A 23308-nucleotide genomic window follows, 5' to 3' on the forward strand; every position below is an offset into this window, starting at 1 on the left:
ATACCACTTTGTAAATTACTACCACAAATTAAAAAGTTGTGACTTACTATCGCAAATTTTTTTAAGATGTTGCGATTACTACCAAACCTCCATTAAACCCAATTATGACGTCATTATATCACTTTAACCCATGATTAAAGCTCTTAACCATAGTCAAATATGGGTTAAAGCCTTTAACAATGACGTCATTATATCTCTAACCCATTTTTTTTGGGCTGGTTAAAGCCCTTAATCATGGTCAAACATGAGTTAAAGGGATATAATGACGTCATAGTTGGGGCAGTAATTGACAAATTATCCTAAAAATAAAATAAAATTCAGTGACTCAACCTCTTTCTCAATCCTGCTTGACTGGACGTGTTGCTTCTGAATTCGAAATGGAGCTCTTACAGTGTTCATCCACTTCCACTCATCTTCATCCTATCTCTTCAATTAAACGAAATTCCTCTAATCCCACTTCTATTCTTAATCAAAATCCCTCCAAAATTTCATTGGGATTTCCCACAAATTTCTCTTCCCTTCAATCAACAAGAAAATGCAGATTACCCAGCATTACAATTTCCAGCTCTCGTCCCCGTTTATCCATCCGGGTATTTCCCGTAATTTAGTTTATTTTTTTTAATTGCAATTATTATTTCATATAATTTATGTAATTTTTTTTGTGTCTGTTTGATTTTTGGATGAATTTCTTGTACTTGTGATGATGATGGTTGGAATAATTACTGGGATTTTACTGTGATTAAGCTTTATATTTTATTGATTGAGCTGATTGAATTTGAAAATTGATTTGAATGGAGAACAAAGTAGTGGAATTTGAACAAGATTGTACGACTCTGAACCGATATAACTCGACTTCAATCTTGAAACTGACCTACATATCTTTGATATCCCTTGGTGGGCTGTACAGTATGTATTGGGGTTGCATTCAAAGGCTATGTCTTGTGTGTGTTTCAGTGAACAAAGTTGCTGGTGTCATATTTGTAGTTTGAGGGTTATAAAATATATTAGAACTTTGAAATTAAATGAATTTCAGTAAGGGACTAAATGTTTGGTGTGCCTTTATTGAGAAGCATTCACAATTTATATAAATCATTGACAAATTTTAAACTTTAGAGACCTGAAATCTTAATGAGAGGCTATTCTTTGGTGGTTTGTGACTTGTAAACCATATTAGGTGTATTTGTTATTGCTACATGCCTTGGATGAATCGACAAAGGATTCGAAAATTTAGGAGTAGAAATTTTCATAGTCAATCTCTTGTGGTCGTCTTTGGTTTACATATACATTTTACCAGTATCTTTGAGCTCTAGTAGGTGGAGTGGAATTCCTGCCTTTGCCATGCTTGTCTATTTTGTTGTAGTTTCCTTAGATAATGATGAAAGATGTTAATTCAAGAAGTTAGGAGCTGTTTTCTATTCGATATCCCTTTTGATCCTCTTTGGAAATCTAGCATATCAGCTGTTAACGAGTACACATGAGTTAATAATGCATGAGCCAATATAACACCAATTAAGTTGCACCAGTGTGTTTTCTGTCAAGCAGGGAAAGAATAACATCATTTTCAAAATCGCAATCATTTACTTCAATATGAAAATCTGTCCAAGCTCTTAGCCTTTGCAAAAATTGGTAATCCAACACAAACGACCTAATGTCGTTGAGAAAGATTGTTATTGTTATATGAAGCTAAAGTTCTCTTTAATTGTGTGATTTGCGTGTAGTTGTGTATTTGTGTAGCCTTGTGTGATCTCTAGCACATCCTATTGATTTAAGATTTTCAAGTGGTGTTTAGGCTAGTGCAGAAGCTGGAGCCGCTGACTCTGATCCAGTTGTAGACAAAGTTTCAGAGTTCAGAAATGCCTTTTGGAGATTCCTAAGACCACATACTATTCGTGGAACAGCTTTAGGTTCCTTGTAAGTTGCTTCTGTTCTAATCCTGCAATTTCTGTTGTTAAGGTTATTCTTCTTATGAAGGCCTTGTGGGTATACTGAACTACTCTTTCTATACTTCTTATTGGCAGTGCTTTGGTGGCGAGAGCACTTATTGAAAATCCAAATTTGATAAGATGGTCTCTAGTGTTAAAGGCCGTTTCTGGTCTTGTCGCTCTGATATGTGGGAATGGCTATATAGTGGGCATCAATCAGATCTACGATATTGGTATTGATAAGTATGCAATTATAATTGTGATATAGTGTCATTTGGTTTGTAATTTTCCTATTTGGTTTTTAAGAGGCTAATGATCATTGGCACCTTCTAGTATCTCTTATGTATGCCTATACCATGCATTTCAACCTTATTGAATTTCTGATGGGAATTTTTTAATTGAATTCGAATATTCCTACTTACTTTTTCGGGGGCATATTTGTTGGATAGGTATAACTAATTATAAGATGATCCTTATTTGGCCATTTTAAGGCGTCTAATTTACTTTTAAGGCGTCTATAACATAAAATTCTAAATCTTGAAAATTATACAAGACCTTGATGCCGTTAGCACTTGGCTACCACCAGTGTCCCTGAATTCTCTTGAGTCTGGCATACTTCTATCCATCCACTTCAAAATTATTGCAGAATGTGTTGCAAACACAAACACAAATAACTTTAAATGATTTGAAGTGCAAACACAAACACACACTTTGACATAATTATGAAATTGGAATTTTTGTCATTAGCAACTTAAAATAATCCAGGAAATGCACATCCTTGAATTTATTATTACTTACCGCTGAAAATAATTTCATCTATATGACAGTTGCACTTCAAATCTTCAATTATTGAGGGCAATTTTTGTCTGGTGGCAATGTTCAGTATTTTACCTTTCTGGATTTGGATTTCCTAAACTTGTTGTAGTTGAAATAGTAAGTGCGATTTTCTACTTGTGGTTACAGGGTGAACAAACCTTATTTACCTATAGCAGCAGGAGACCTTTCTGTCGGATCTGCATGGGTGCTAGTGTTGGCTTTTGCGGTCACTGGATTTTCTATTGTTGCATCAAACTTTGGTCCTTTCATAACGTCCCTATATTGTTTGGGATTGTTTCTTGGAACCATCTATTCTGTTCCTCCATTTAGAATGAAGCGATTTCCTGTCGTAGCATTTCTTATAATTGCAACGGTATGCTTTTTATTTACTTCTGTCTTCTACTAGCATTTAAAGTTTGTAGCTTATTACTTAGCTTCACGCTGTGGAGTCGCATTTACTCTTTGGCAAAGAACATATATATTTTTTTAGATTATTTGATGCACAAACGATTCCATGGTTAACCATTATAACATATTCTATAACATCATATTTTTCTTGAAGTATTTTGCATTTTACATACTACCTACGTTCCAGAAAGTTCAAATACTCTTGTTTCAAAGAAAGTTTGAAAAAAGGGGAGTGGGTGTAAGAAAAAGGTGGATAACAAGTAAAAAGGTGTGACACCGTACTGGGTAGGGTCGATAGAATTAGCCAAAACACCATGTCACTCCGACAATACAACTCTTCTAATTCCTAGATATGGAAACACCACTAGGAACAATTGAGAGAAGAAACTTGGATACAGTAGCACCACCCAAGGATTAGGGAGATAGTACTCTACCTAAGAACACTCAAAGTGTAATTATATTTCATACTCAAAAGCTTGAGTTTCACGGTTACATTCATGGCTTATTTATAGCTTTAATTTAGTCACTATTACAACCAACTAAGTTGATGCAAGAAGCTAATTAATGCAAGGAGTAGATGATAGTGTTGGATTTTGATGTTGTCAACATGGGGGGTATAGGATGGCGACATAAGGGAGCTTTTAGATATTTGTCAAACTTCCCTTGTTGGAGTCTTGGAGAAGACTCGACCTCGAGTCTTGGCTCTTCCCCAGTCTCATAATATGGAGACAAATCAACAACATTAATTGTAGCTGAAATATTGTATTCCCTTGGAAGCTCGATCTTATATGCATTTTCTCCTTGTGTTCGCCTACAATTGTTTCCCAAGCCAAACCATCGGTGAAAGCCCTTTCAAGATCGTCAACGATAAAAATCCAACTATACCGGTTGATCTTGTTCCACTGCCCTCTCCTAACCACTTTAGTGGTGATGCCAATGAACTAGAGAAATCAAGAATATATATGAGAAGGTTAAAGCTCAAATCATAAGACAAAATTAGCGTTATCAAGAGCAAGCTAACAAGTTTCGTAAACCTACTTGTCTTAAAGAAGGAATCTGGTTTGGATTCACTTAAGTAAGGAAAGGTTTCCAAGGGTAACAATTGGTAAACTCAAGCTTAGACCATTCAAGGTGCTAAAAGGATCGGAGAAAATGCATATAAGATTGAGCTTCTAGGGGAATATAATGTTTCAGCTACATTTAATGTTGCTAATTTGTCCCCATATTACGAGAATGGGGAAGAGCAAAAACTCGAGATTGAGTCTTCTCCAACAAGGGAAATTTGACAAGGTTTGAAAAACATCTAGAAACTTCCTCATGTCGGCATCCTATACCCCTCCATGTCGGCAACATCAAAATTCAACCTTATCATTTACTCCTTGCATTAACTTAAATTGGTTGTAATACTGACTAAATCAAGGCTATAAATAAGCCATGAATGTAACCCTGAATCTCAAGCTTTTGAGTATGAAAATATAATTACACTTTGTGTTTTCTTAGGTAGAGTACTATCTCCTTAATCCTTGGTGGTGCTACTGTATCCAAAGTTCTTCTCTCAATTGCTTCTAGTGGTGTTCAGTATCTAGGAATTAGTAGAGTTGTGTCGACGGAGTAGCCGAACCAACGTGGTGTTTTGGCTAATTCTATCCATTCAACGTTTTGACCACTCTTCTAAAACTTTCTTGAATTTTATTCTTGGTTCTCTTTTAAAACTCCCTTCATTTTCTTAAATGCTCTTCTGTTTACTCAAGTTTTTTAAAGCTCTTTTAAATGGTGAATTTGTTATGTCCTTTTCTTTATATTGTACGATTCCTTATGACGATTTATGTTAGCCGAGCCCAAATTATTTTGGGACTAAGGCTTTATTGTTGTTGTTGTTGTTTGAAATGAGTTAATCAAGCAGTTACTAAAGTATGATGGAAGGGTAGGCTTGGCCTCTTTTTTATTAGGAGTGTTGGGTTTGTAGAGATACTTGCAATGTCTATTACTCTATTACATATGTTTGTATAAAAATCTGGACCAATACACCAATTTTCTGATCTGTCAAGAATTGGTTTCACCGGGTACCCAGGGGTACTGAATCCAAGAAATGAGGCTTTGGAACCGGTCATGAATGGTTCCGAGATATTGGATCCAGTCTGGTCCCGGTGATACCAAATCTGAGTCCAGAACCAGGTACCTGTTATTTTTGGTCACCCCTAGTTATTGCTATTGGGGTATATTTGTGAGCGTGGTGTCTACATGAGCAGATTCATCATAGCTGAGATACTTGTGCTGGGTTACTTTATGCACTTTTTAACATGGCTATGAAGATAATGCAGAATAACTTTGCAGGTTCGTGGATTTCTTCTTAATTTTGGTGTATACTATGCCACCAGAGCAGCTTTAGGACTCCCATTTGAGTGGAGGTATGTCTCTGTTTCTCAAATCTCAATAGACAGTTTTTTAGAAACATGAGTTTGTTCTTTCTATAATTAGGTAAACGGTGCAGAGGGCTTTTTATATAATAATAAGAATAATAATAATGCTCATTTTGTCTAGAACAATGATTGAAAAAGTGAATTTTTACATAAGTATTATACAATAGAAGTTTTTAATGTATAGAAAATTGTTTCATATATCTCTGCTACCCTGATCCAGAATTCTGATAGCAAAAACCTAGCATTTTGTAATCTGTTTGGTGAATTATTCGATTCTATCACTGACTTCCTTAGTAAGAGTTATTAGCAGCTGTCTATAATGTTTGTTTTAAGCTGTAATTATGGGCTGTTTATGTATTTTCTTTGAGGCCTGATTTTGTGCTAAAATGCTCAATAGTTTTGTATTAATGTCAATACCAATACTATCCCAGTATAATTAAGATCTTACCTAAAGCAAGGCATATGCTACTTGGATTTTGCATTTCACCTAGTACTTGTGTTGGATATACTTCAACATGGTTATAAGTTTTATCATGCAAGACATTTTACAAATTGGTTGGGCTGGATACTGGGCTACATACTTGTGTTTGACTGTAGAAGAGTCTAAGTAACATAGAGTGGACTGAGGGGAGTGGCATGTGTGGGGGAAAGTTATGCACCCCTATTTCTGCAGCAGCAGAGTTGTTACCATTTGATGATTTGCAGAAACCATGTGTTATTTGACAATATATAAGAAGCCCAAATAGTTAAATAGATTGAGTCCAGTATAATGCAAAACTACTCTGACTTTAGTGTGACACTAGTCGAAATTTTACTCTTTGATGTTGGCATGTGCACCACTGTGATTGACCTAGTCTTTACATTTACACACTCTATACTGTGATTTTGATATGCAGTTATCCTGTGGTATTCATCACAACATTTGTAACTTTGTTTGCATTGGTGATTGCCATAACAAAAGATCTCCCAGATGTGGAAGGAGATCGCAAGTAAGTCCTGCTTCTATCATCTTTTCTTTGTAATTGTTTCATGAATTTTCTATTAATTGCATGTTTGCTTTAAGCATATAGTATTTTGAAGAACAGCGGGAGGGCTTCATGTGAAAGATGGATTTTTGAGATTTAATGAACAAATAGACGTAAACATAACTACATAACAAACAGCTAGTAGAAGTGAGACAAGACTAATTACTTTTAAAGAGAATTTCTATCATCCATCAAGTTTCTGGGGATAGTGGGAATTCGAAGTTTTGAACACATTTGATGATCTTGTTTCCTTTAGGGCATCATAGGGTTTACAACTACATATGGCACTCATTTCTCTGGAAAAAAAAATGTGTTAATAGTTTAATATGATAAACACTCAGCTTCTAATTTCATGCATATAGCGAGAAGTGGTTAATGTAATGGTGAATTGATATGTAGTACTGTACTCCCCTTGATCTTTTATGTTTTACTCGGCCTATTGTAGACACGGAGAAAATTTTGAAGTAGGTTAGTATGTATAGGATAAAATCTAAGAGAGATGATGTAAAAGGTGGATGGGTGTAAGAAAATGAGGTAAGACGGGTAATATGGTAAATCGGGCATGCTAAAAGAGCTGGCTAAAATAGAAAGTGGGTAGCACATAAAAGAACGGAGGGAGTACTTCCATTAGGCTTTGTCATTGCATATACAAGAATAATTTTATGAGATTTAGATGCTATAAGAAAGAGATAGTAAGGCCTGATTATATTGAAAAGAGAAAATTGGACAAATTTTAAATTTCTGTAGATGTAATAACGGAAATTAAAATGTGCTGGTCAAATCATGAGATGGAAATTGCACTACATAATCTAGGAAAACTTTAAATGGAAATTGTATACACCATTGTATGACAAAGGGACTATCACTGGTAACATGCTTTCCTTTCATAATTCTCATGTTCTTCTCCAATGAAATTTTAAATTAATGTAAGATAATGCTTTTACAGGTTTCAGATATCAACCCTGGCAACAAAGCTGGGGGTGAAAAATATTTCACTGCTTGGTTCTGGCCTATTGCTGGTTAACTATATTGGTTCTATTGTTGCTGCTGTTTTCTTACCCGAGGTGAGTGTTCTTTAATTGACATGTTCACAGTATATCTTTACTTGTAGTTTAGGCTTTGGTTTTAGACAGTTGTATTTTGCTGAGAAAACTCCCTGCCATATGATTGGTTTGCTTGTTGTTCAGGCCTTCAGGCGCAGCTTGATGATACCTACACACACCATTTTGGCAATATGTTTGGTTTTCCAGGTATGCGCTCATACTGTTGATAGGAAAAAATCTTAAATGACTGATCAATCATTATCATGTTAGAGGGGCAAAATGCGTTATGATACCATCGTCATTTTTAACGTTAAGCCTAGTCCTCATGAAATACGTGATAATGTGATATCATGTTTGGAACTAGTAAATATTTCGTAGACATGTCATCCCTCAAAGCCTGTGGATTGTGGGATTTATGCTAGATTGCAAGTGTTGCTGGTGATGAGCAGAAGCAATTTCAACTGAATCTTTATGGCCTAGGCTAAACTTGTCCAAGATACATGTGCAAGTGTTGGTTTAAGCCAGATTTTTAATATTTTGTTGGTTGAAATCAAAATATCAACTGTCAAGTCATGCTACCTGCATTAATATACCGATGCGTGTGCTTAAGCTAAAGTGGATATATCATCTAACATGGGTTAAATATTCACCAAGTATCTTTATTTCTGATGTGAGTTCTTTGTGTGTTTTATTATTCTTGTTTTCAGACATGGTTGCTCGACCAAGCTAAATACTCCAAGGTAATACTTTATATGTTTTTGTTAATGTTATGCTAGGGCCAAATTACTGTGATTATTATCTTATTTCAGATCTTTCTTGATAGATTTGCGTTATTGTAGAGATGGAAATTTGATCATTATCACTGTTTGTTTTCTGATTGAGTCTTTTCTTCTATTCCGTCTAAAGATATTCATACACTTTTCTGAGTAAATGATTCAAAAGTATAATCTAGATCAAATTGGCCTTGTGGTAAACACGAGGATTTCAAATTTCAGTATTGATTGTGTGGACCGTACTCTGACCCTTAATTTCACTTCAATTTGCAAGTTAGATCTTGACACTTGCACGTTAGTATGACTCTAATACACTTCATTTTGGGCCAAAATCAGTCAAAGCTTTCATAAAATGGTCATGTCTAACACTTGGATACATATCTGCATCTGACAAGTGTCTGAGTAACATAGGTTTTGGATGGAAATTCTGGCTGCTATTTTTGTGCTGCTACTGAAAATTAAAGTTACTCCTACAAATGGTTGACCAGAACAAGGATGGAATTCAGTTCATAAGATGGAATGTAATAGTGTAGGTGACAAATTCTCCTAATGATGTGAACCAAAGCCATGACAATTGCTTCTCAGTCACTAACAATTTGATTAAGATATCCCTTTTAAGGGAAAGATAATAAGCCTCCAAAGAAGCTAAGAAAGCTTCTATACCCTGTGAAAACCACATTTAAAGCCGTCACTACTCAGCTTCACTTTTTTGAGATGTGCTGGATCAACAGGAAAAGCTGACCCTTTCCATGGACCATATTTGAATCAATTTCATCATAATGTGATAGCTAAGTCATCACTTTCAGTTTCATGTGAATGTTTGGTCAATCTTGGTAAGGAAGTTGGAAGCATATTGATGAAAATACCATCTAGTAAGAATCCAGCTGCTGGCTAAGGCTGAGAGATCCAGCCAGATGTGACATTATATGATAGTATTTGAAGGAAGGACAGTTTTCAAATGGCCACAGTAAAATTGTGGTCATTTTATAAAATTAAATCACAGCCATTCATTTTTATTGACTAATATAAAAATTTGAAGAAAAAAAATTATTATTTGCCATGTTCTTATCAGTTCTCTTTCAGTTTCTTCTTTGTTTACTCAGTACTGGGTATTTTTTTCCCTTTAGTTCTCTTCATTCTTTTTTCACCTTGGGTTATTTTATAGGAAATTTTGTCAGAAAAAAACCATTTATAACAACTTTTTTGTTGGAAAAAACCTTATAAATTTTTTTTTGGCAACTGGAAACCATATTGTAAATTTTTTTTGTTGAAGACAACCAAGAACACTAATTCACTTAATTAACCACTAATTTATCTTATTTATTCTAATTACTCTCATTTAGGTATTTACTAATTAAATTAATATATAAATTAAAAAAATAAAACACAAACAAAATGCACCACCGTCCCACCACCAATCAGCCACTCCTTCCCCCTCCCCATCCCCATCCCAGCCACCGCATATAACCCCCACTCTCAGCGACCAACGTCCAATCCATTGCCGGTCTGCCACGTTCGCGACCTTGGCTGCTGCCCGCCAAGCTCCTCTGCTTCAACCAGCCCTTCACAACAACACATCACAACCTGCCTCCTTCACCAAATATCAGCAACCACAATTTAATCATAAAACGCTTCAAACCGTCAACAATTCAACTCACCAATCAGCACTCTGGCCACCGCCCAAGTCTCACCGTACTAACTTCGGTCGCAGCCGCAGCCTTAGGACCACTCTATTGGTGGGAATTTTCGAGTTAGGGTTTAGAGGATGGTCGCGTGCGGCGAGGGTAAAGGGGAAAGGAGGGGGTCGATTTGGCGGAGGAGGTGGGTCGACAGGGGTTGGGGGTTCTAGGCGGCTGGGGATGGGGAGGGGGCTGCTACCACGGGAAGGGGAGAAGGAAAGGGTGGTTGGCTGGTGGTGATGGGGGTGGTTTTTGTTTTTGTTTGTTTGTTTTTTTTTTTTTTTTAATTTATAAATTAACTTAATTATTAGATATTTAAGTGAGAATTATTAGTAATTATATGGATTAATGGAAAATTAGAGGTTAATTGTGTGACTAGAGACCTCAGGTTGTCTTTAACAAAAAAAATTTACAATTTGGTTTCTATTTGCCAAAATAATAAGGTTTTTTCCAACAAAAAAGTTGTTATAAATGGTTTATTCTGACAGATTTTCCTATTTTATATTGAAATTTGTGAATAATTTTACGGTTTTGAGTGAGATTCCCTGCATACGTTAGTTATTTTTGGGTGGTGGGAGCCTGGGAGGCTGTATAAGATTAATTCAGGAAAAATAGGAGAATTGGAGAAATCTGATTGTTGAAAATTAGGCCTAGGTCGATTTGTAGATAGTCTTATTCAAAGGATTTAATGGAAGCGAGTTGGTTTGGGTCATAGAGATGCCAATTTCGTACAAGGTTGATAATAATCTAATCAAACCTATAGAAAACATAACTTCATCAATTTGAACCTGATTTGCTTGTATATAATCAATGCGATTTAATTGATTTTGTCTTATACAATCTCGTAAATGATCAATATGATTCAACTGATTGTATGATGGTATTTTTTTTTTAATTTTATTTGGTCAATTTTTTTTTTAAATAAAATAAAAGGTAAACCATTAATAGAAATGAACGGTTGTGATTTGATTTAGTACAATGGCCACTCAAAAGTCATCCTTGAAGGAGCCATACTAATTGCTAACCTCTAAATCAATCACTATTACTCAAAAGTAGTGAAGGGAAATGGAGGGGAAGGAAAGAGTGGCCTTCCATTTTCCTTCCAAATCTCTTTAACAATGGAGGAATTAGAATTATTAAAAGGGGAAGGAAAACGGGTCCCTCTATTTTTTTTCCCTATGTCTTATCTAACTAAGGTATTCTACTAAAAAAAAAAAAAAAAAAAGCCAAGAAATGGAAAGAAAAAGGAAAAGGAATTTGTATCCCTCACTTTCCTTTACCCCCATTGTTCCTATCCAAACATAGTGTAGTGTGATGTTTCATGCCAAGTTCAAGCTTTCTTCACATCGTTTTCTTCTTTGAACCTTAGTCTATTATGATTGTTTAGCAGTTCTTTCTTCCCCCCCCCCCCCCCCCAACCCCAACTCCAGTGCCCCATCCCCCAGTGAAAGGTGCTTGCTTGTATAAGCAGCTTCCAATTTCTGATTATTCTTTGACCTCATTTTGCAGGAAGCAATCACAAATTTCTACAGATTTATCTGGAACCTATTTTATGCAGAGTATATTATATTTCCTCTGCTTTGAAAATTCAACGGGAGAATGGGTGAACAGGCAAGAATTTTCCTGATTTTGTTTATATTTCAACATACTGACTGTATCTAAATAGCATAGCATGTACCCTATTTCGGGACCATGTAATGTACCAAAATGTATGACATTCTAGGTTATTGTCATGATACCTTTATTCATCACCATATATTGATATCTAAAGCTATAGTCGCATCAGTGCAAGCATGCAACAGAGTCAGTAATATGATGATTTTCCAGTGCCTGTTTGGTAACTAGTAGGGGGGGGGGGGAGGTAAAAGTTGTTCATGTCATAAGTTGTACTCTATCCTTGACCAATAGCTAAATCGAGTCTGGTTCACAATAATAAGGGTATCTAGTAATTGCTTAGTTTGTTTGGTGAATAGTTAATATCATTGTCAAAAAGAGCAAAACAAGAGTTGCCTAAAGATACATGGTTACGTACAACATACTTACATGTCACAGTTCTTGATGCTTTTCATAGTCAAAAGCAGAAAGTTTCAGCATGGCTTTAACTTTTTACTGATTAGTAGTTAGCGTCTGGATATTGATTGATTTGTTCAGGGGTCAGGACTAAGGTTACTTTTACTTGGAGACGTTTCTTTGTGTAAACCTGATGATGTTCGGGGGGTATAATTCATGCTCCGAGGAGTAGCATTACTACTCCTTGGAGACAATTGCACTTGCTCCAGCACTTGGCATTGCAACCTTGAAGGATAATCCCTCACACACCCAATTCTAGGTCCGGCTCCCGTTGTCCATTTAAATTGTAAATGTTCACCCAATTGGTAAGATCTGGTTCTTCTGTGACTTTGGATCCTCTTGAGGATTGTTGCTTCTGATATTGGCTCTTCAAACTCAGGATCGTCATACACCTCAAATATGTTCAGTTTAGGACACATAAAATCATGCTCTGAGAGTAGCGTTTCTTCTGCTGTCTCAAAGCCATCGTCAGTTGAGAAATTTTCTTCAACATCATCATCATTTGTGGGACTTTGTTCTGGTGGTGGTTGTGGTGTCTTAAACTCTTCTTCCACCATTTCATGCACGCTTGGAATTCGAAGCTTGGCAATCTTAGAGCCTAAAAGTTGAGATCTTTTTATTAGCATGGCCGAGGTGGCAACTTCTGAAAGCTTCAAAACCTGTGGCCTTGGTTGATTATCATCTTGAGTTAAACAGCTTGAACTTGTACCTTCTTCCTCTGTTCTGAATTGATTCGTACGGAATGCAGGAGTTTTGCTACCAACTCCATCTTCTTCCTCTTGTGGTGTGCTCTACATTGACAAAACAAAATCAGGCAAGTACATTATTCTTTACTCTATAACTCCAAATAGTAGCTAGAGGCATTAAACGAGTCGTTCAGATAGAATTCGGTTTGGAATTCTACTTACCTTGACACAAGTGAGATCGACATTATGCTCTTTGAGGAACGACATAAATGCCTGGAAGTTTTCTTCTGTAGGAAGGTAGTGACCACTGTGAGGCCAAACTGACTGTAACAATTGAACAGATTGTTGTTCAAAACTAAATCAAAATAAAGAAAAATAGTTCCAAAAATAAAGAAACTGTTAGTACCACTAAAATGCCATTGTCAACAATCAATCTGCCAGCAGATAATGTAGCTCCTCCAGCCAAAAAGCTTGAATGCTGAAATTTGCCTTTGATTTTCTGGGCAACATACAAGGTTTTTGTTGTGCTTAAAACGAAGATCCATTTAGTACCTTTAGGCACTCCTACCGTATCAACAGCCTGTCGAGTTGCTTTGTATATGAGCTTCCCGTTCTCTACTATTACTTCATAAGCCTCCCTCTCTCCCTATAACATGAATTCACATATCGTCTCAGGTTGTCCCTATAACATATGATAAGCGATGAACTAGAGCGGCTTTATTCATTGGTTTCCATCAATCCATGGAATATTTTATTCATGGGAAGGTATGGGGAGAGGTAGCAGGACAGATCATTTGCTTTAGGTCAATTCAATTTGGGTTATTTAGTCGTTTAGTTTGTCTTCGATCATACCAATAACAGAATGGCTGGAAACTGTAAAGAAGAAATAATCGTAAAAAAGGTGTTAGAGAAGTTAAGGAAAAGCAACTCACTGGATCTAGGTACTTGATGCATTGTTGTTGAAGTCGTGATCGTGAGCATCTGTCGATTAGGTCAACTTCTTTTCCATCTCCAATGTCAAGCCTAGTTCAAACAGCCAAATTATGTTTGTCATGAATCTACCTTGAATATGGTTGTACTTTTTGAAATTGTGTTAAACATGGAATTTGTACCAATAGAAGAATGGTTGATTACTGTCACAATGAAGCCACCTTGCGTAGTAAAATTGTAGGTTATGTCCATAACGATGTCGAGGATCTATCTATCGATAAAGAAAGGACTGTGTTAGAAGTTTCGAAAAGATCCAACCTTTGTGTTGTTGATGAGTATATGATGTATGTGTCTGAAACGTGGAAAAAAAGTTTTTGAATAAGATTGAACTCACAGCCTCGAGCCAATGTTGTAGGGCAAGTTTCCTAGATTTTGAGTCTTTAGACGAGCCTTTACCAACCTAAGTGAAGCCAAAAAATCATGAATATATGGATTAAGAAACAAGAATAACTGAATGTGCTAGGAATTGAGCCATTGAAGTATAATGCATATACACCAAGGTTAAAAATCTTGATTACTAACTTTAGCAGCCCTTGTTCTTGCTCTTGACCATCGCGAAAGAGCAGATTCAGGCTTCTCTATATCAAAGAATGATATAGAACTGTGCTTGAGTTCGGCAAAGTCTAGGACCTGCCACCTACATTGATCATATAGAGACTTCAGTTAAACTAATTAACTTTTGTTTTCGAAAATATATTGGTACTAATATACAGTGGAACCTTCTTGATGCTAGGCATTTGTAACTGATGCATGAAGTTCATTGAAAAATCAAATGATATAATGATCTAACACATCATTTTAAGATGCTAGCAGTTTCTTGGCTAATGCAGGTTGACAGTTATGCATATAAGAATGCGACTAACATGTTACGTACAATTTATGATGTCGATTCAAACTTGAATAACTAGTACAATGAGTCAATGACAAAATAAATTCAGCTTTGATGACCTAAAGAAAATAAAATAAGCAATCATACCATTTTTGTTCAGCAAGCACAGCACAATCTGCAAGCTGCCTTCTGATCCGAAAACTTTTGTACACTTTCTGTAATTTTACTGCAGCCAAACTTTTATTATCTCGCATCTTGGGTGTTAATGATGAGGATGGTATTTTTGGAGTAGTCTGATGTAGTATTCGAGAATATGTCAATTGTTTAGAATCAAGTTGTTCAGCATTAGCAGGTTCATCAACATTTTCCATATTACAGGAAAATGGAGTTTGCATCGTGATCTCTTGTTCTGAGTCCATCTCCTATAGACTTTACAAACTTAACATCCACATCTTCTGATCTTCATTCCCTCTGCAAAGCCAAGTGATCTCTAGAAGACAGATTTGTGGCCTCGGAAACAAAAACAACTAGAGATCATTAGCCCCATAGAGTGTACCATGAAGGATGAAACTTTCATAAATATTTGTAGATGAACATAGTCTTTGAAAGTCCAACTCCCTGTAAAATTTACTTGAAGTTAGAATGCATTTTCGGTTACATTGTACAACTAAGGCTGTGCTACATCAATATGAAGAATGTAGCATTTAAATGATCAAAGATTCACCATCTGAAAACAATAGTCCCATACGAAAGACATTGGATAACACAAATTTTTATATGTGGCCGGTCACACTTTGTGGCCAGCCATCATGGGGATTACTTTGGTTGAGTTATAAGGGTTACTCGGTAAATGTTACAAGGGTTTACTTCGTCAGAGTTATACAGTTACTCAATCAGAGATATATGGGTTACTTGGTTAGTATTAAACGGGTTATTGAATAAGTGTTATAGAGGTAATTTTGTACTTTTACAAGTTGTTAGTCTGCCACATGGTATGGCTAGCCACATACAAGATGCGTTGTTTTGGATTCGAGTTTAAAATAATGTTAAACGCATACCAAATTCAAACAAAACGTGCATTGCACGGGTTTCGTTTAATAGAATTAGGTAGAAAAATGAACTCGTCTTTGAGACTCGAACCCAAAACTTTGGTCTAGCTTTGAACATTTCTAGACCCGTGACCCGAAGTGACTCGACTGAAAATAACCTGTGCTCCGACCCGATTGTCATGTTTATATACAATAATAAAGTCTTATTAAATTGTGAAGTATTTTATTTCAATCGATTAGAATATATTATAAATGAATGTTGTACGTTTTGAACTACTTTTTTCGCTCCAAAAAAAAATTATGATATAAAAATAAATTTAGATGATAAATTATTTAATTGTTGTCTATGTGACGCAACATTTAGTGAAAAGTTGAAATGCCTAAGTTAGTGTCTCGTGGTCTGGCTAAACTTATCATTTATTCTATACCTGTGAAATATTGGTATTTTATCAGAAATAAAACTCTAAACCAACAATTTTATCATGTAAATCTATAACAATTTTATTGAAAATAATACTCTAAACTAACTTTTTCATCCTACAAAATCTATCAAAGTTTTTATCCTAACTAAAAAATACAACTTGTTTATTTAGTAAAAAATATATCTAAATAAATCCTACATGTCATATTAATATTTAATTTTTCTTATGTGGTGCGACAGTTGCCGAAAAGTTGAAACGCCAAGGGTCCCTTTCTCCTGCCTGGCTAAAAGTTTAGCTTTATATATTAGTTACTAGTTTTGTGCCCGGACGATGCCTAGATTGTCTAAACTTTATAGCTTGAATGTTAAAGACAATCAAATAGCCCCTTTTGATAATGTAAAATATTTAGATATACAATATCATATCACATAATTATATAATAGTGTATTTTTTTGTAGTTTTATTTGTAAATAGAAATCTATGTCACTATTAACTTGACATTTTTTATTGCACTTAAAGTACTTCAAATGAATTGAATACCAAAACAAAATTATTTTTAAATACTGATTTTTTTTTATTAAAATATATTATAAATAGATCTCATTTTAAGAAACTTTTTAAAACAAATTTTATAATGAAAAAGTTACTGAGTTATAAGATACTAGTTTTGTGCCCCGTGCGATGCTCGAGTTGTTAAATTTTTAGATAATTATGTTATTTGAATTATTACCGCTCATAAAGATATGGGTGATTTTAGGAAATAGTTTGGGCTATCGAGTAGTTCTCGAAAGTAAGAGAAGTAGCATGGTTAGAGCAATTAGAATAAATGAATATGGAGTTAAACCTATTTTCATATTAATGGATGAAATTTCTAGGATATGTTGTGATTTTAGCGTCTTTAATTGTGCTCATGTTTGACAAACTGGTAGTACAGCTACCCATATGGGAGATAACGGGAGATTGTTATGAATTGGTCACTACTCACTTGTACATACTACATATAAAATATTTGAATTTTATCGAGTATATAATTCTTAACCCAAAGTTTAATCTTTAAACCAAATTTTATTGAAAATAGATTTCAAAAATAATTTTTTTATCCTACAAAATCTATCTAAATCTATTTAATTTTTTTTATTCTATTCTACAACAAATATATCAAATAAATCCTGCGTGGCACGACGTGTCGCTTGGAATTATTCAAGGGATTGCTTGCGTGATTATTAAGCAAAAACATCATTTACATACACCAAAAAAAAAAAAACAAAAAAACCCTCTGGAAATTGCGCATTATAGAGTGCATTGCATTTTATTATTCTAACTAGATGAAGCCTGTGCGATGCACGGTTTGTCAATATTTTTTTTTAAAAAAAATATTTTTCACATTTATGTGATTTTTATTATTATATTAGCTTTAAAATATTAGATAAAATTTCTAATTTCAAAAGATAATATTTTGTATTTAATTAATTTAAAGTTTAAAATTTCATTCGTCAATTTTGCTAACGTGGCATTTGAATTATTTAATTGTAAAATAAATAAATAATCTCTTATTTAATTGGCTACAACTTAAATTCAAAATCCTACATGGCGCGCTAAGAAAAATAAATCCTACGTGGCTCTCTAAAAACTCGGGGAAAAACTCCATATATATATATATATATGTATATATATATATATACTTTCTCCGTTCTTTTTTTTATTGCACCATAAGGGGTTTCACGCTTGCCAATGCATTACTTCGGCTATTAATATATTTAATTATACTTTTGTAAAAAATTTAAAAAATTAATATTTTAAAAGTAGATTTCAAGACGAATGTAACTAGATCCTACATGACTATGTTTTTCCTAATGGATAAATCACAAAAGATGGTCAAAGAAGATTAAGTGAATAGTGTAAAAGTCCTTATGGTGCAATAAAAGAAAAACGGAGGAAGTATATATATATATTAGATTGTTCCATTCTCTATATTAACTTTTTTTTTTTTTTTGTTTTTTTTGAAACAATTCTCTTATTAACTTTGCACATTACTATCTCTCATAAGATGAAAAGATTATAAATATTTTACAAGAAATGAATACGACAATTAAAAACTCCATTCTTTGCGTTTCTCACTAGGTTAAAAATTTTATGCAAACCCCATTCATTGCCTTCTATATTTAACAAGTTAATTGATCAAAGACAAGTTTCAAAAATCATGTAAATAAATAATAAACATGCAAAATGTGCTATACATATACTTAAATTAATTGTTGTTATGCAGAAAAATGAAAATCTTAGAACAAAATATAGAGTTACGACATACCATCAAATTAAAGGAGCTTTCTGCTTGATCAATCTGTAAACAAAATGCAACTTAAATGAAACATCAAGGAGAAAAGAGAAACAATGACACAAAATGATGGGACAAAATTTGTCAAAAGAGGAAAATTAATTAATTAAAGGTTGGATAAAAGAAGGGAAAAAACAATGTAGGATGGAGAAAATATCATTAATGGAAAAAATCAATTAGAAAAAACCTTTGACAACTATTTTTCTAAAATTTGTTTCATTTGTCTTTTTTTAGAGGAATATTTATTGACCTTTTTGTTTTTAATGGTTGTGGTTGTGATTAATAAGCGTTTATTGATGAATGCAAAATTATTAACTATAGACACCCAAATGTGTCTCCCCAAAAACCAAACTCAGTGATAAATACATTTTATGTCATTTGATTATTGAACAAAGTGAAAGTGTGAAAAGTCTAGTGATGCGGTTATTTTATTAAAATTCCTTCTTTTTGTTTGCTCTATTTATGAAAATAGTCAGTCCAATTTAGTTTGGTCCATGATAAGGGTCCAATATGTAGAAAACTTGCTTAGATTTTATTAATTCCTAGTATCATGTTAGGATGTTTTTTTTATTGTTTTCTAGTATTATGTTTATATCGCTTCCTATCCTTTCTTACATCATGTTAGTATCATGTTAGGGATCAAGCTTTGTTCTTTATTATTTAGTGACATCCTAGGGTTTGTTATTAATCTTGTTAGTACCATGCCTAGGATCTTGCTATTATTATTAAGCTTTATTGAGATTGAGATTGTCATGATTATATTTGATAATATTATGTTGCTTGATATATATTATATTGTTATTGCTTGATCACGCCTTTTCTGCAGGTTTAAAGGGAATTTATACTTGAAATCACTCCTAATAAGATAATTAATAATTTGGTCTAGGATAATATGATTTTAATTCAAGTCATCGCCAATAATAGATTTGTTTGTGCATTAATATTCAACCAACATAGATTAAATAGGTTTAGGGTTAACCTAATAATTGCATGTTAGTCAGAAAGCGCACATGAATATGAAAGAATAAGTAGAGGATTATTTTAAGGCGGGTTCAATTTCTTTTAGGTTGGATTCGTACCTTCATCCCCGAATATCCAGTCATGGTTTCAGACCACTGTGGAGTTAGTGATCTCTAGGATCGTGAAGGGGTGTAACGTTCACCTTGTGAACGGTTTACAAGTTCCTAAAACTTGTTGGCGACTCTTTTGCTCTAGCTTCCTTCCCTTTGGACGCCACCATGCTTAAGTTATGATCACAGTGGAGTTTAAGTTTTGGATGCTTGAAATATTCCTTACATTAACACTATAGATTTTTTTTTTAAAAAGAAACTAATTATTTGCCCGGTTTGGCGTTGTCTCAGCTCATCATAAATTTATAATACAAATTTTTACATACACCCCACGGCAGGGAACATTGCCTACACCCTCCCCACTCCGCGCTTGCCCTGCCCCCACCCCTTTTCATTTATGAATTTTTTGTAAATTTTTTATAATATGTTCATTTCTGTATTGGTAAATGTTCATTTATAAATATTATATGTTCATTCTATAACAAGGAGTTTTTGTTCAAATTAATATATTCTCTGAATTGAATTTTAAGAATATTTTATAAACAAAAATGAGAGAAAAATTATTTATAAGGATTGTTGCATTCAAATCATTTTTATTATTAGAAGTATTGCATCATCCAATGTTCATTTTTGTTTATTCGTGTTTCAACATATTTTCATTTTTGTATCATCAAATGTTCATTTCAAAAGCTATATATGTATAAGTTTTATAGTAAGATGTATGCAAATACATACGTTTTAGAATTGTATTTGTATAAATAAAACGTTGTTAAAAAACAATTTTCAATATAAAATAAATTCAATTTAATTACAATATTAGCGCATTTCCATACAGCTACACTATTACATGTAATTGTTTTATAAACATAAGAGTGAACATTATTGTTTGGGCAGTCGAAAGACTATCACGAAGTCGGTTTGAACATTTAGGTTTTTGTTTAAGATCATATTTTTTTTTTTTTTTTGGTTAAGCCGAGGGGCAAGCCCCAAAGAAGGAAAGAAAAACCTTAGAACAAACTAGGAAGAAAAAACGCAAGACAAAAAACAAGAAAGCATTAAAAAAAACTATACCTACAAAACAAGAAAAGTTTGGGAGGTGGAAGTATCTTGCTCCTGATCAGTCACCCAACTCTCATCCACACCTTTCAGCGTTTCAATTCTATTTCTCTTGCGTCGAACAATGGTTGAGAGGTGGAAGTATCTTGTATTTCGATCTCCATCACGTATAGCATCTGCTCTCGATTTTTGGAACCAAAATGTCTCTTCCTCGTCAAGAACCTGATTCATCTCCTTCTTCAGCTTATCTTCTAATTTGATCAGGTGTCGAGGCCCTCCAGAGGATAAGGATTTTTGAATCCCTTCTATTCTGGCCATAAGTTATGCCTTTTTGTTAAAAATATTTCGAAATACATCTCGATTCCATTCACTCAATTTCTCAGCAAAGTTTGGGAGAAAAGGGATCAAAGGGACATCATTGTTCCAATTCGAATTGACAAATTCCTCAAATTTTTCATGGTGAATCCAAGAAGCATGGAATCTGAAGGGCTTCAAAGCCTTTGAGATCGGAGCGAATCCAGTATTACTTATAATAATTGGGCAGTGGTCCGATGTGAATCTAGGGAGGTTGCGTACAGCCCCTTCGGGGAATTTTAATCTCCAATCTTCATTTGCAAATCCCCTGTCTAATCTCGCTGACTTAAAAGTAGCAGCTGATAACCCCCTGCACTAAGTATGTTCTGGTCCTGAGCATGCCAAATCAATCAACTGCATATCGTCAGCCCATGAACTAAATTCTTGACACCGCCGAATCATCTCACTTCCACCAGCACCCGACCTCTCGGACATATGAAGAGTATCATTAAAATCGCCCCCTAATAACCAAGGTCCATTAATTGAATTTTTCAAATTTTCCATTTCTCTCCATAAATCTTTTCTTAAAGTCAAGTCCGGATTCGCATATATGGCTGAAAAAACCCAAGGTTCCTCACCTCTTCTAGCAATCTCCACTGTAATATGCCGAGAATGATTATCTAAGACCGTTACTTCTATCTCATCATTCTTCCAAAATAACCAAATTCCACCACTAAATCCTTGCGCATCAACCCTCGTTTGGCCCGAGAAACCGATTCTATCACACACCTTTTGAGCTTGCTCTCCACTAAGATGCGTTTCTACCAATGCTAACATAGTAGGGTCATTGATCCTAACTAGCTCCTTAATAGCAGCTAATTTATTCCCCGCTCCTTGAACATTCCATATCATGATTTTTATAGACATATTAAACTTATGAAAGTGTGGGAAGCGATCATAAGGTCTCAAAGGAGCCTTAGGCAGAAGTTTCATGAACGCGTCCCTCAACGCGTACATTGGTCCCTTCGTTCTCAGTGGAATATCTATGGTTGCCATCATCTCCGGAGGGTTGTGATTCGGTGGCAGGAGTGAACTCACTTGGAGTTCTGCTCTGTTCACTACTGGGTGAACTTTGATGCAAGTTGGCCCCTCCATCTGGTAGTCTATAAACGCTGTGTATGCCGGGGGAGCCACCATCTCCAAAGTAATTGGAATTTGGGGATAACTCATGGCTATGATTGTTTAGCTGAGTCTTGGGTGCTGAGGGAGTTCGTGTATCTACTTCCACATTTAAATTCACAGGGTGATTAATAAATGTAGGTGACTTTGGATTTCCTCTGTCAATATACCTTGGGTCAAGGGGATTAATATTCTCCTTATTCCTCAGAAAATTCGATTGGGATGCTGATATCGAATTTAGTAAAGAATCTTTAACAAAAGATCTACCATTCAAAAAATCCTCTTTCTTATTTTCAGCAATTCTATCTTTTTTGGTATTCAAATCACCATCTTTCCTTAAGGATAAACCCAAATCTTCTACTGATTGATTTTCCAAGTCTATCTCCATCCCACCTTGGGATTTTTCCATTTGAAAGCTCATAGAATTTCCCAGAGAATCTTCTCCTCCCAAATTAATAACATTCTCCAAGTGATTGACACTATCCAGGGAAACCATCTCTTCATCAATATCCTCAACAATTATTTTGTTATTCTGTTCGGGCATTAAATCTGAACTTTCCATATCTTGCTCAACCTCCAAAACATTGAACCTGGACCCAGAAGCAGAATCATGATCTTTCTTTTTTTCTTCACTCGCTTTCCCTGGGTTCGATCCCTGCTTAACTCTGTAAGTGGTTCCTATGTTGCCACTAGACAGTTGTCTAGTTTCTCGAGCTATCGCTTGGGTTCCCTGCTTATTTGGTTCACGAACCTTGTTATTTTCAACCTGTTTTGGTCCCTCCTTTGGTCTATTGTTGTATTTCCTAGTAGTCCTTTGCACTAACATCCAGGAACCAAATTGATTCTGTTCCTCCGGCCTTTGTTTCTGGTCTGTTTCTTTCCCTTGCTCCGGTTGTTTCTTGGTTAGTCTCTGATTTCCTTCATCGTCACACACTAGTATCTGATTTCCTTCATCGTCACACACTAGTCTCTGATTTCCTTCATTTTAATAGTCTCTGTTTCTGGTCATATTGCCTTTTCTAATATGAGCATTGGATTTTTTTATTATTGATCATTAATGACTTGCTTACTTTTTATAAGGAAGAGCAATCAATATTAGAAATATCATATGCATACTCAAGATGTTTTGTATCATCTAGCTACCAATATTAGAATGAAGTTCATAAAATAGAAATAAGCATTTATTTAGCTTCCAAAATGTCAAATTTTGTCTATTAAAATGAACATCGTCTCTTATGTATA

General features: G+C 34.7%; 4 protein-coding genes across 4 annotated transcripts; 1 reads left to right on the plus strand and 3 right to left on the minus strand.

Moving 5' to 3' along the window:
* Positions 1-316: 316 nt before the first annotated feature.
* On the plus strand, positions 317-11880 carry LOC110689168 (homogentisate solanesyltransferase, chloroplastic-like). Its single transcript, XM_021865894.1, has 10 exons — positions 317-590; positions 1790-1911; positions 2019-2165; positions 2886-3111; positions 5481-5554; positions 6463-6555; positions 7538-7655; positions 7779-7841; positions 8342-8374; positions 11596-11880. Exons 1-10 carry the CDS (start codon positions 378-380, stop codon positions 11668-11670), a joined length of 1164 nt encoding a protein of 387 aa, XP_021721586.1. The 5' UTR covers positions 317-377; the 3' UTR covers positions 11671-11880.
* A 63-nt stretch (positions 11881-11943) lies between these two features.
* Positions 11944-12987, minus strand: LOC110689171 (IQ domain-containing protein IQM6-like). Its single transcript, XM_021865896.1, has one exon. The coding sequence runs from the start codon at positions 12780-12782 to the stop codon at positions 12234-12236; it is 549 nt and encodes a 182-aa protein (XP_021721588.1). The 5' UTR covers positions 12783-12987; the 3' UTR covers positions 11944-12233.
* Positions 12988-13006: 19 nt separating this feature from the next.
* LOC110689170 (IQ domain-containing protein IQM6-like) lies at positions 13007-15169 on the minus strand. Its single transcript, XM_021865895.1, has 7 exons — positions 14809-15169; positions 14355-14469; positions 14167-14232; positions 13955-14043; positions 13775-13865; positions 13249-13488; positions 13007-13166 (listed from the first exon to the last, which is right to left on the minus strand). The coding sequence occupies exons 1-7, from the start codon at positions 15078-15080 to the stop codon at positions 13020-13022; spliced, it is 1020 nt and encodes a 339-aa protein (XP_021721587.1). The 5' UTR covers positions 15081-15169; the 3' UTR covers positions 13007-13019.
* A 6093-nt stretch (positions 15170-21262) lies between these two features.
* On the minus strand, positions 21263-21799 carry LOC110689107. Its single transcript, XM_021865836.1, has one exon. The coding sequence runs from the start codon at positions 21797-21799 to the stop codon at positions 21263-21265; it is 537 nt and encodes a 178-aa protein (XP_021721528.1).
* Between the last annotated feature and the right edge of the window lie 1509 nt (positions 21800-23308).

This window comes from Chenopodium quinoa, unplaced genomic scaffold (genome assembly GCF_001683475.1).
Source record: "Chenopodium quinoa cultivar QQ74 unplaced genomic scaffold, ASM168347v1, whole genome shotgun sequence".
Taxonomy (NCBI): domain Eukaryota; kingdom Viridiplantae; phylum Streptophyta; class Magnoliopsida; order Caryophyllales; family Amaranthaceae; genus Chenopodium; species Chenopodium quinoa.

Coding starts and splice junctions, on each gene's coding strand:
- LOC110689168 (XM_021865894.1), top strand. CDS start 378: ATGGAGCTCTTACAGTGTTCATCCACTTCCACTCATCTTCATCCTATC. Junction 6,556..7,537: donor GATGTGGAAGGAGATCGCAA/GTAAGTCCTGCT, acceptor ATGCTTTTACAG/GTTTCAGATATCAACCCTGG. Junction 8,375..11,595: donor ACCAAGCTAAATACTCCAAG/GTAATACTTTAT, acceptor CTCATTTTGCAG/GAAGCAATCACAAATTTCTA.
- LOC110689171 (XM_021865896.1), bottom strand. CDS start 12,782: ATGCTAATAAAAAGATCTCAACTTTTAGGCTCTAAGATTGCCAAGCTT.
- LOC110689170 (XM_021865895.1), bottom strand. CDS start 15,080: ATGGACTCAGAACAAGAGATCACGATGCAAACTCCATTTTCCTGTAAT. Junction 14,233..14,354: donor CAAGAACAAGGGCTGCTAAA/GTTAGTAATCAA, acceptor GGCTTCACTTAG/GTTGGTAAAGGCTCGTCTAA. Junction 14,044..14,166: donor TACAACATTGGCTCGAGGCT/GTGAGTTCAATC, acceptor CTTTATCGATAG/ATAGATCCTCGACATCGTTA.
- LOC110689107 (XM_021865836.1), bottom strand. CDS start 21,799: ATGATATGGAATGTTCAAGGAGCGGGGAATAAATTAGCTGCTATTAAG.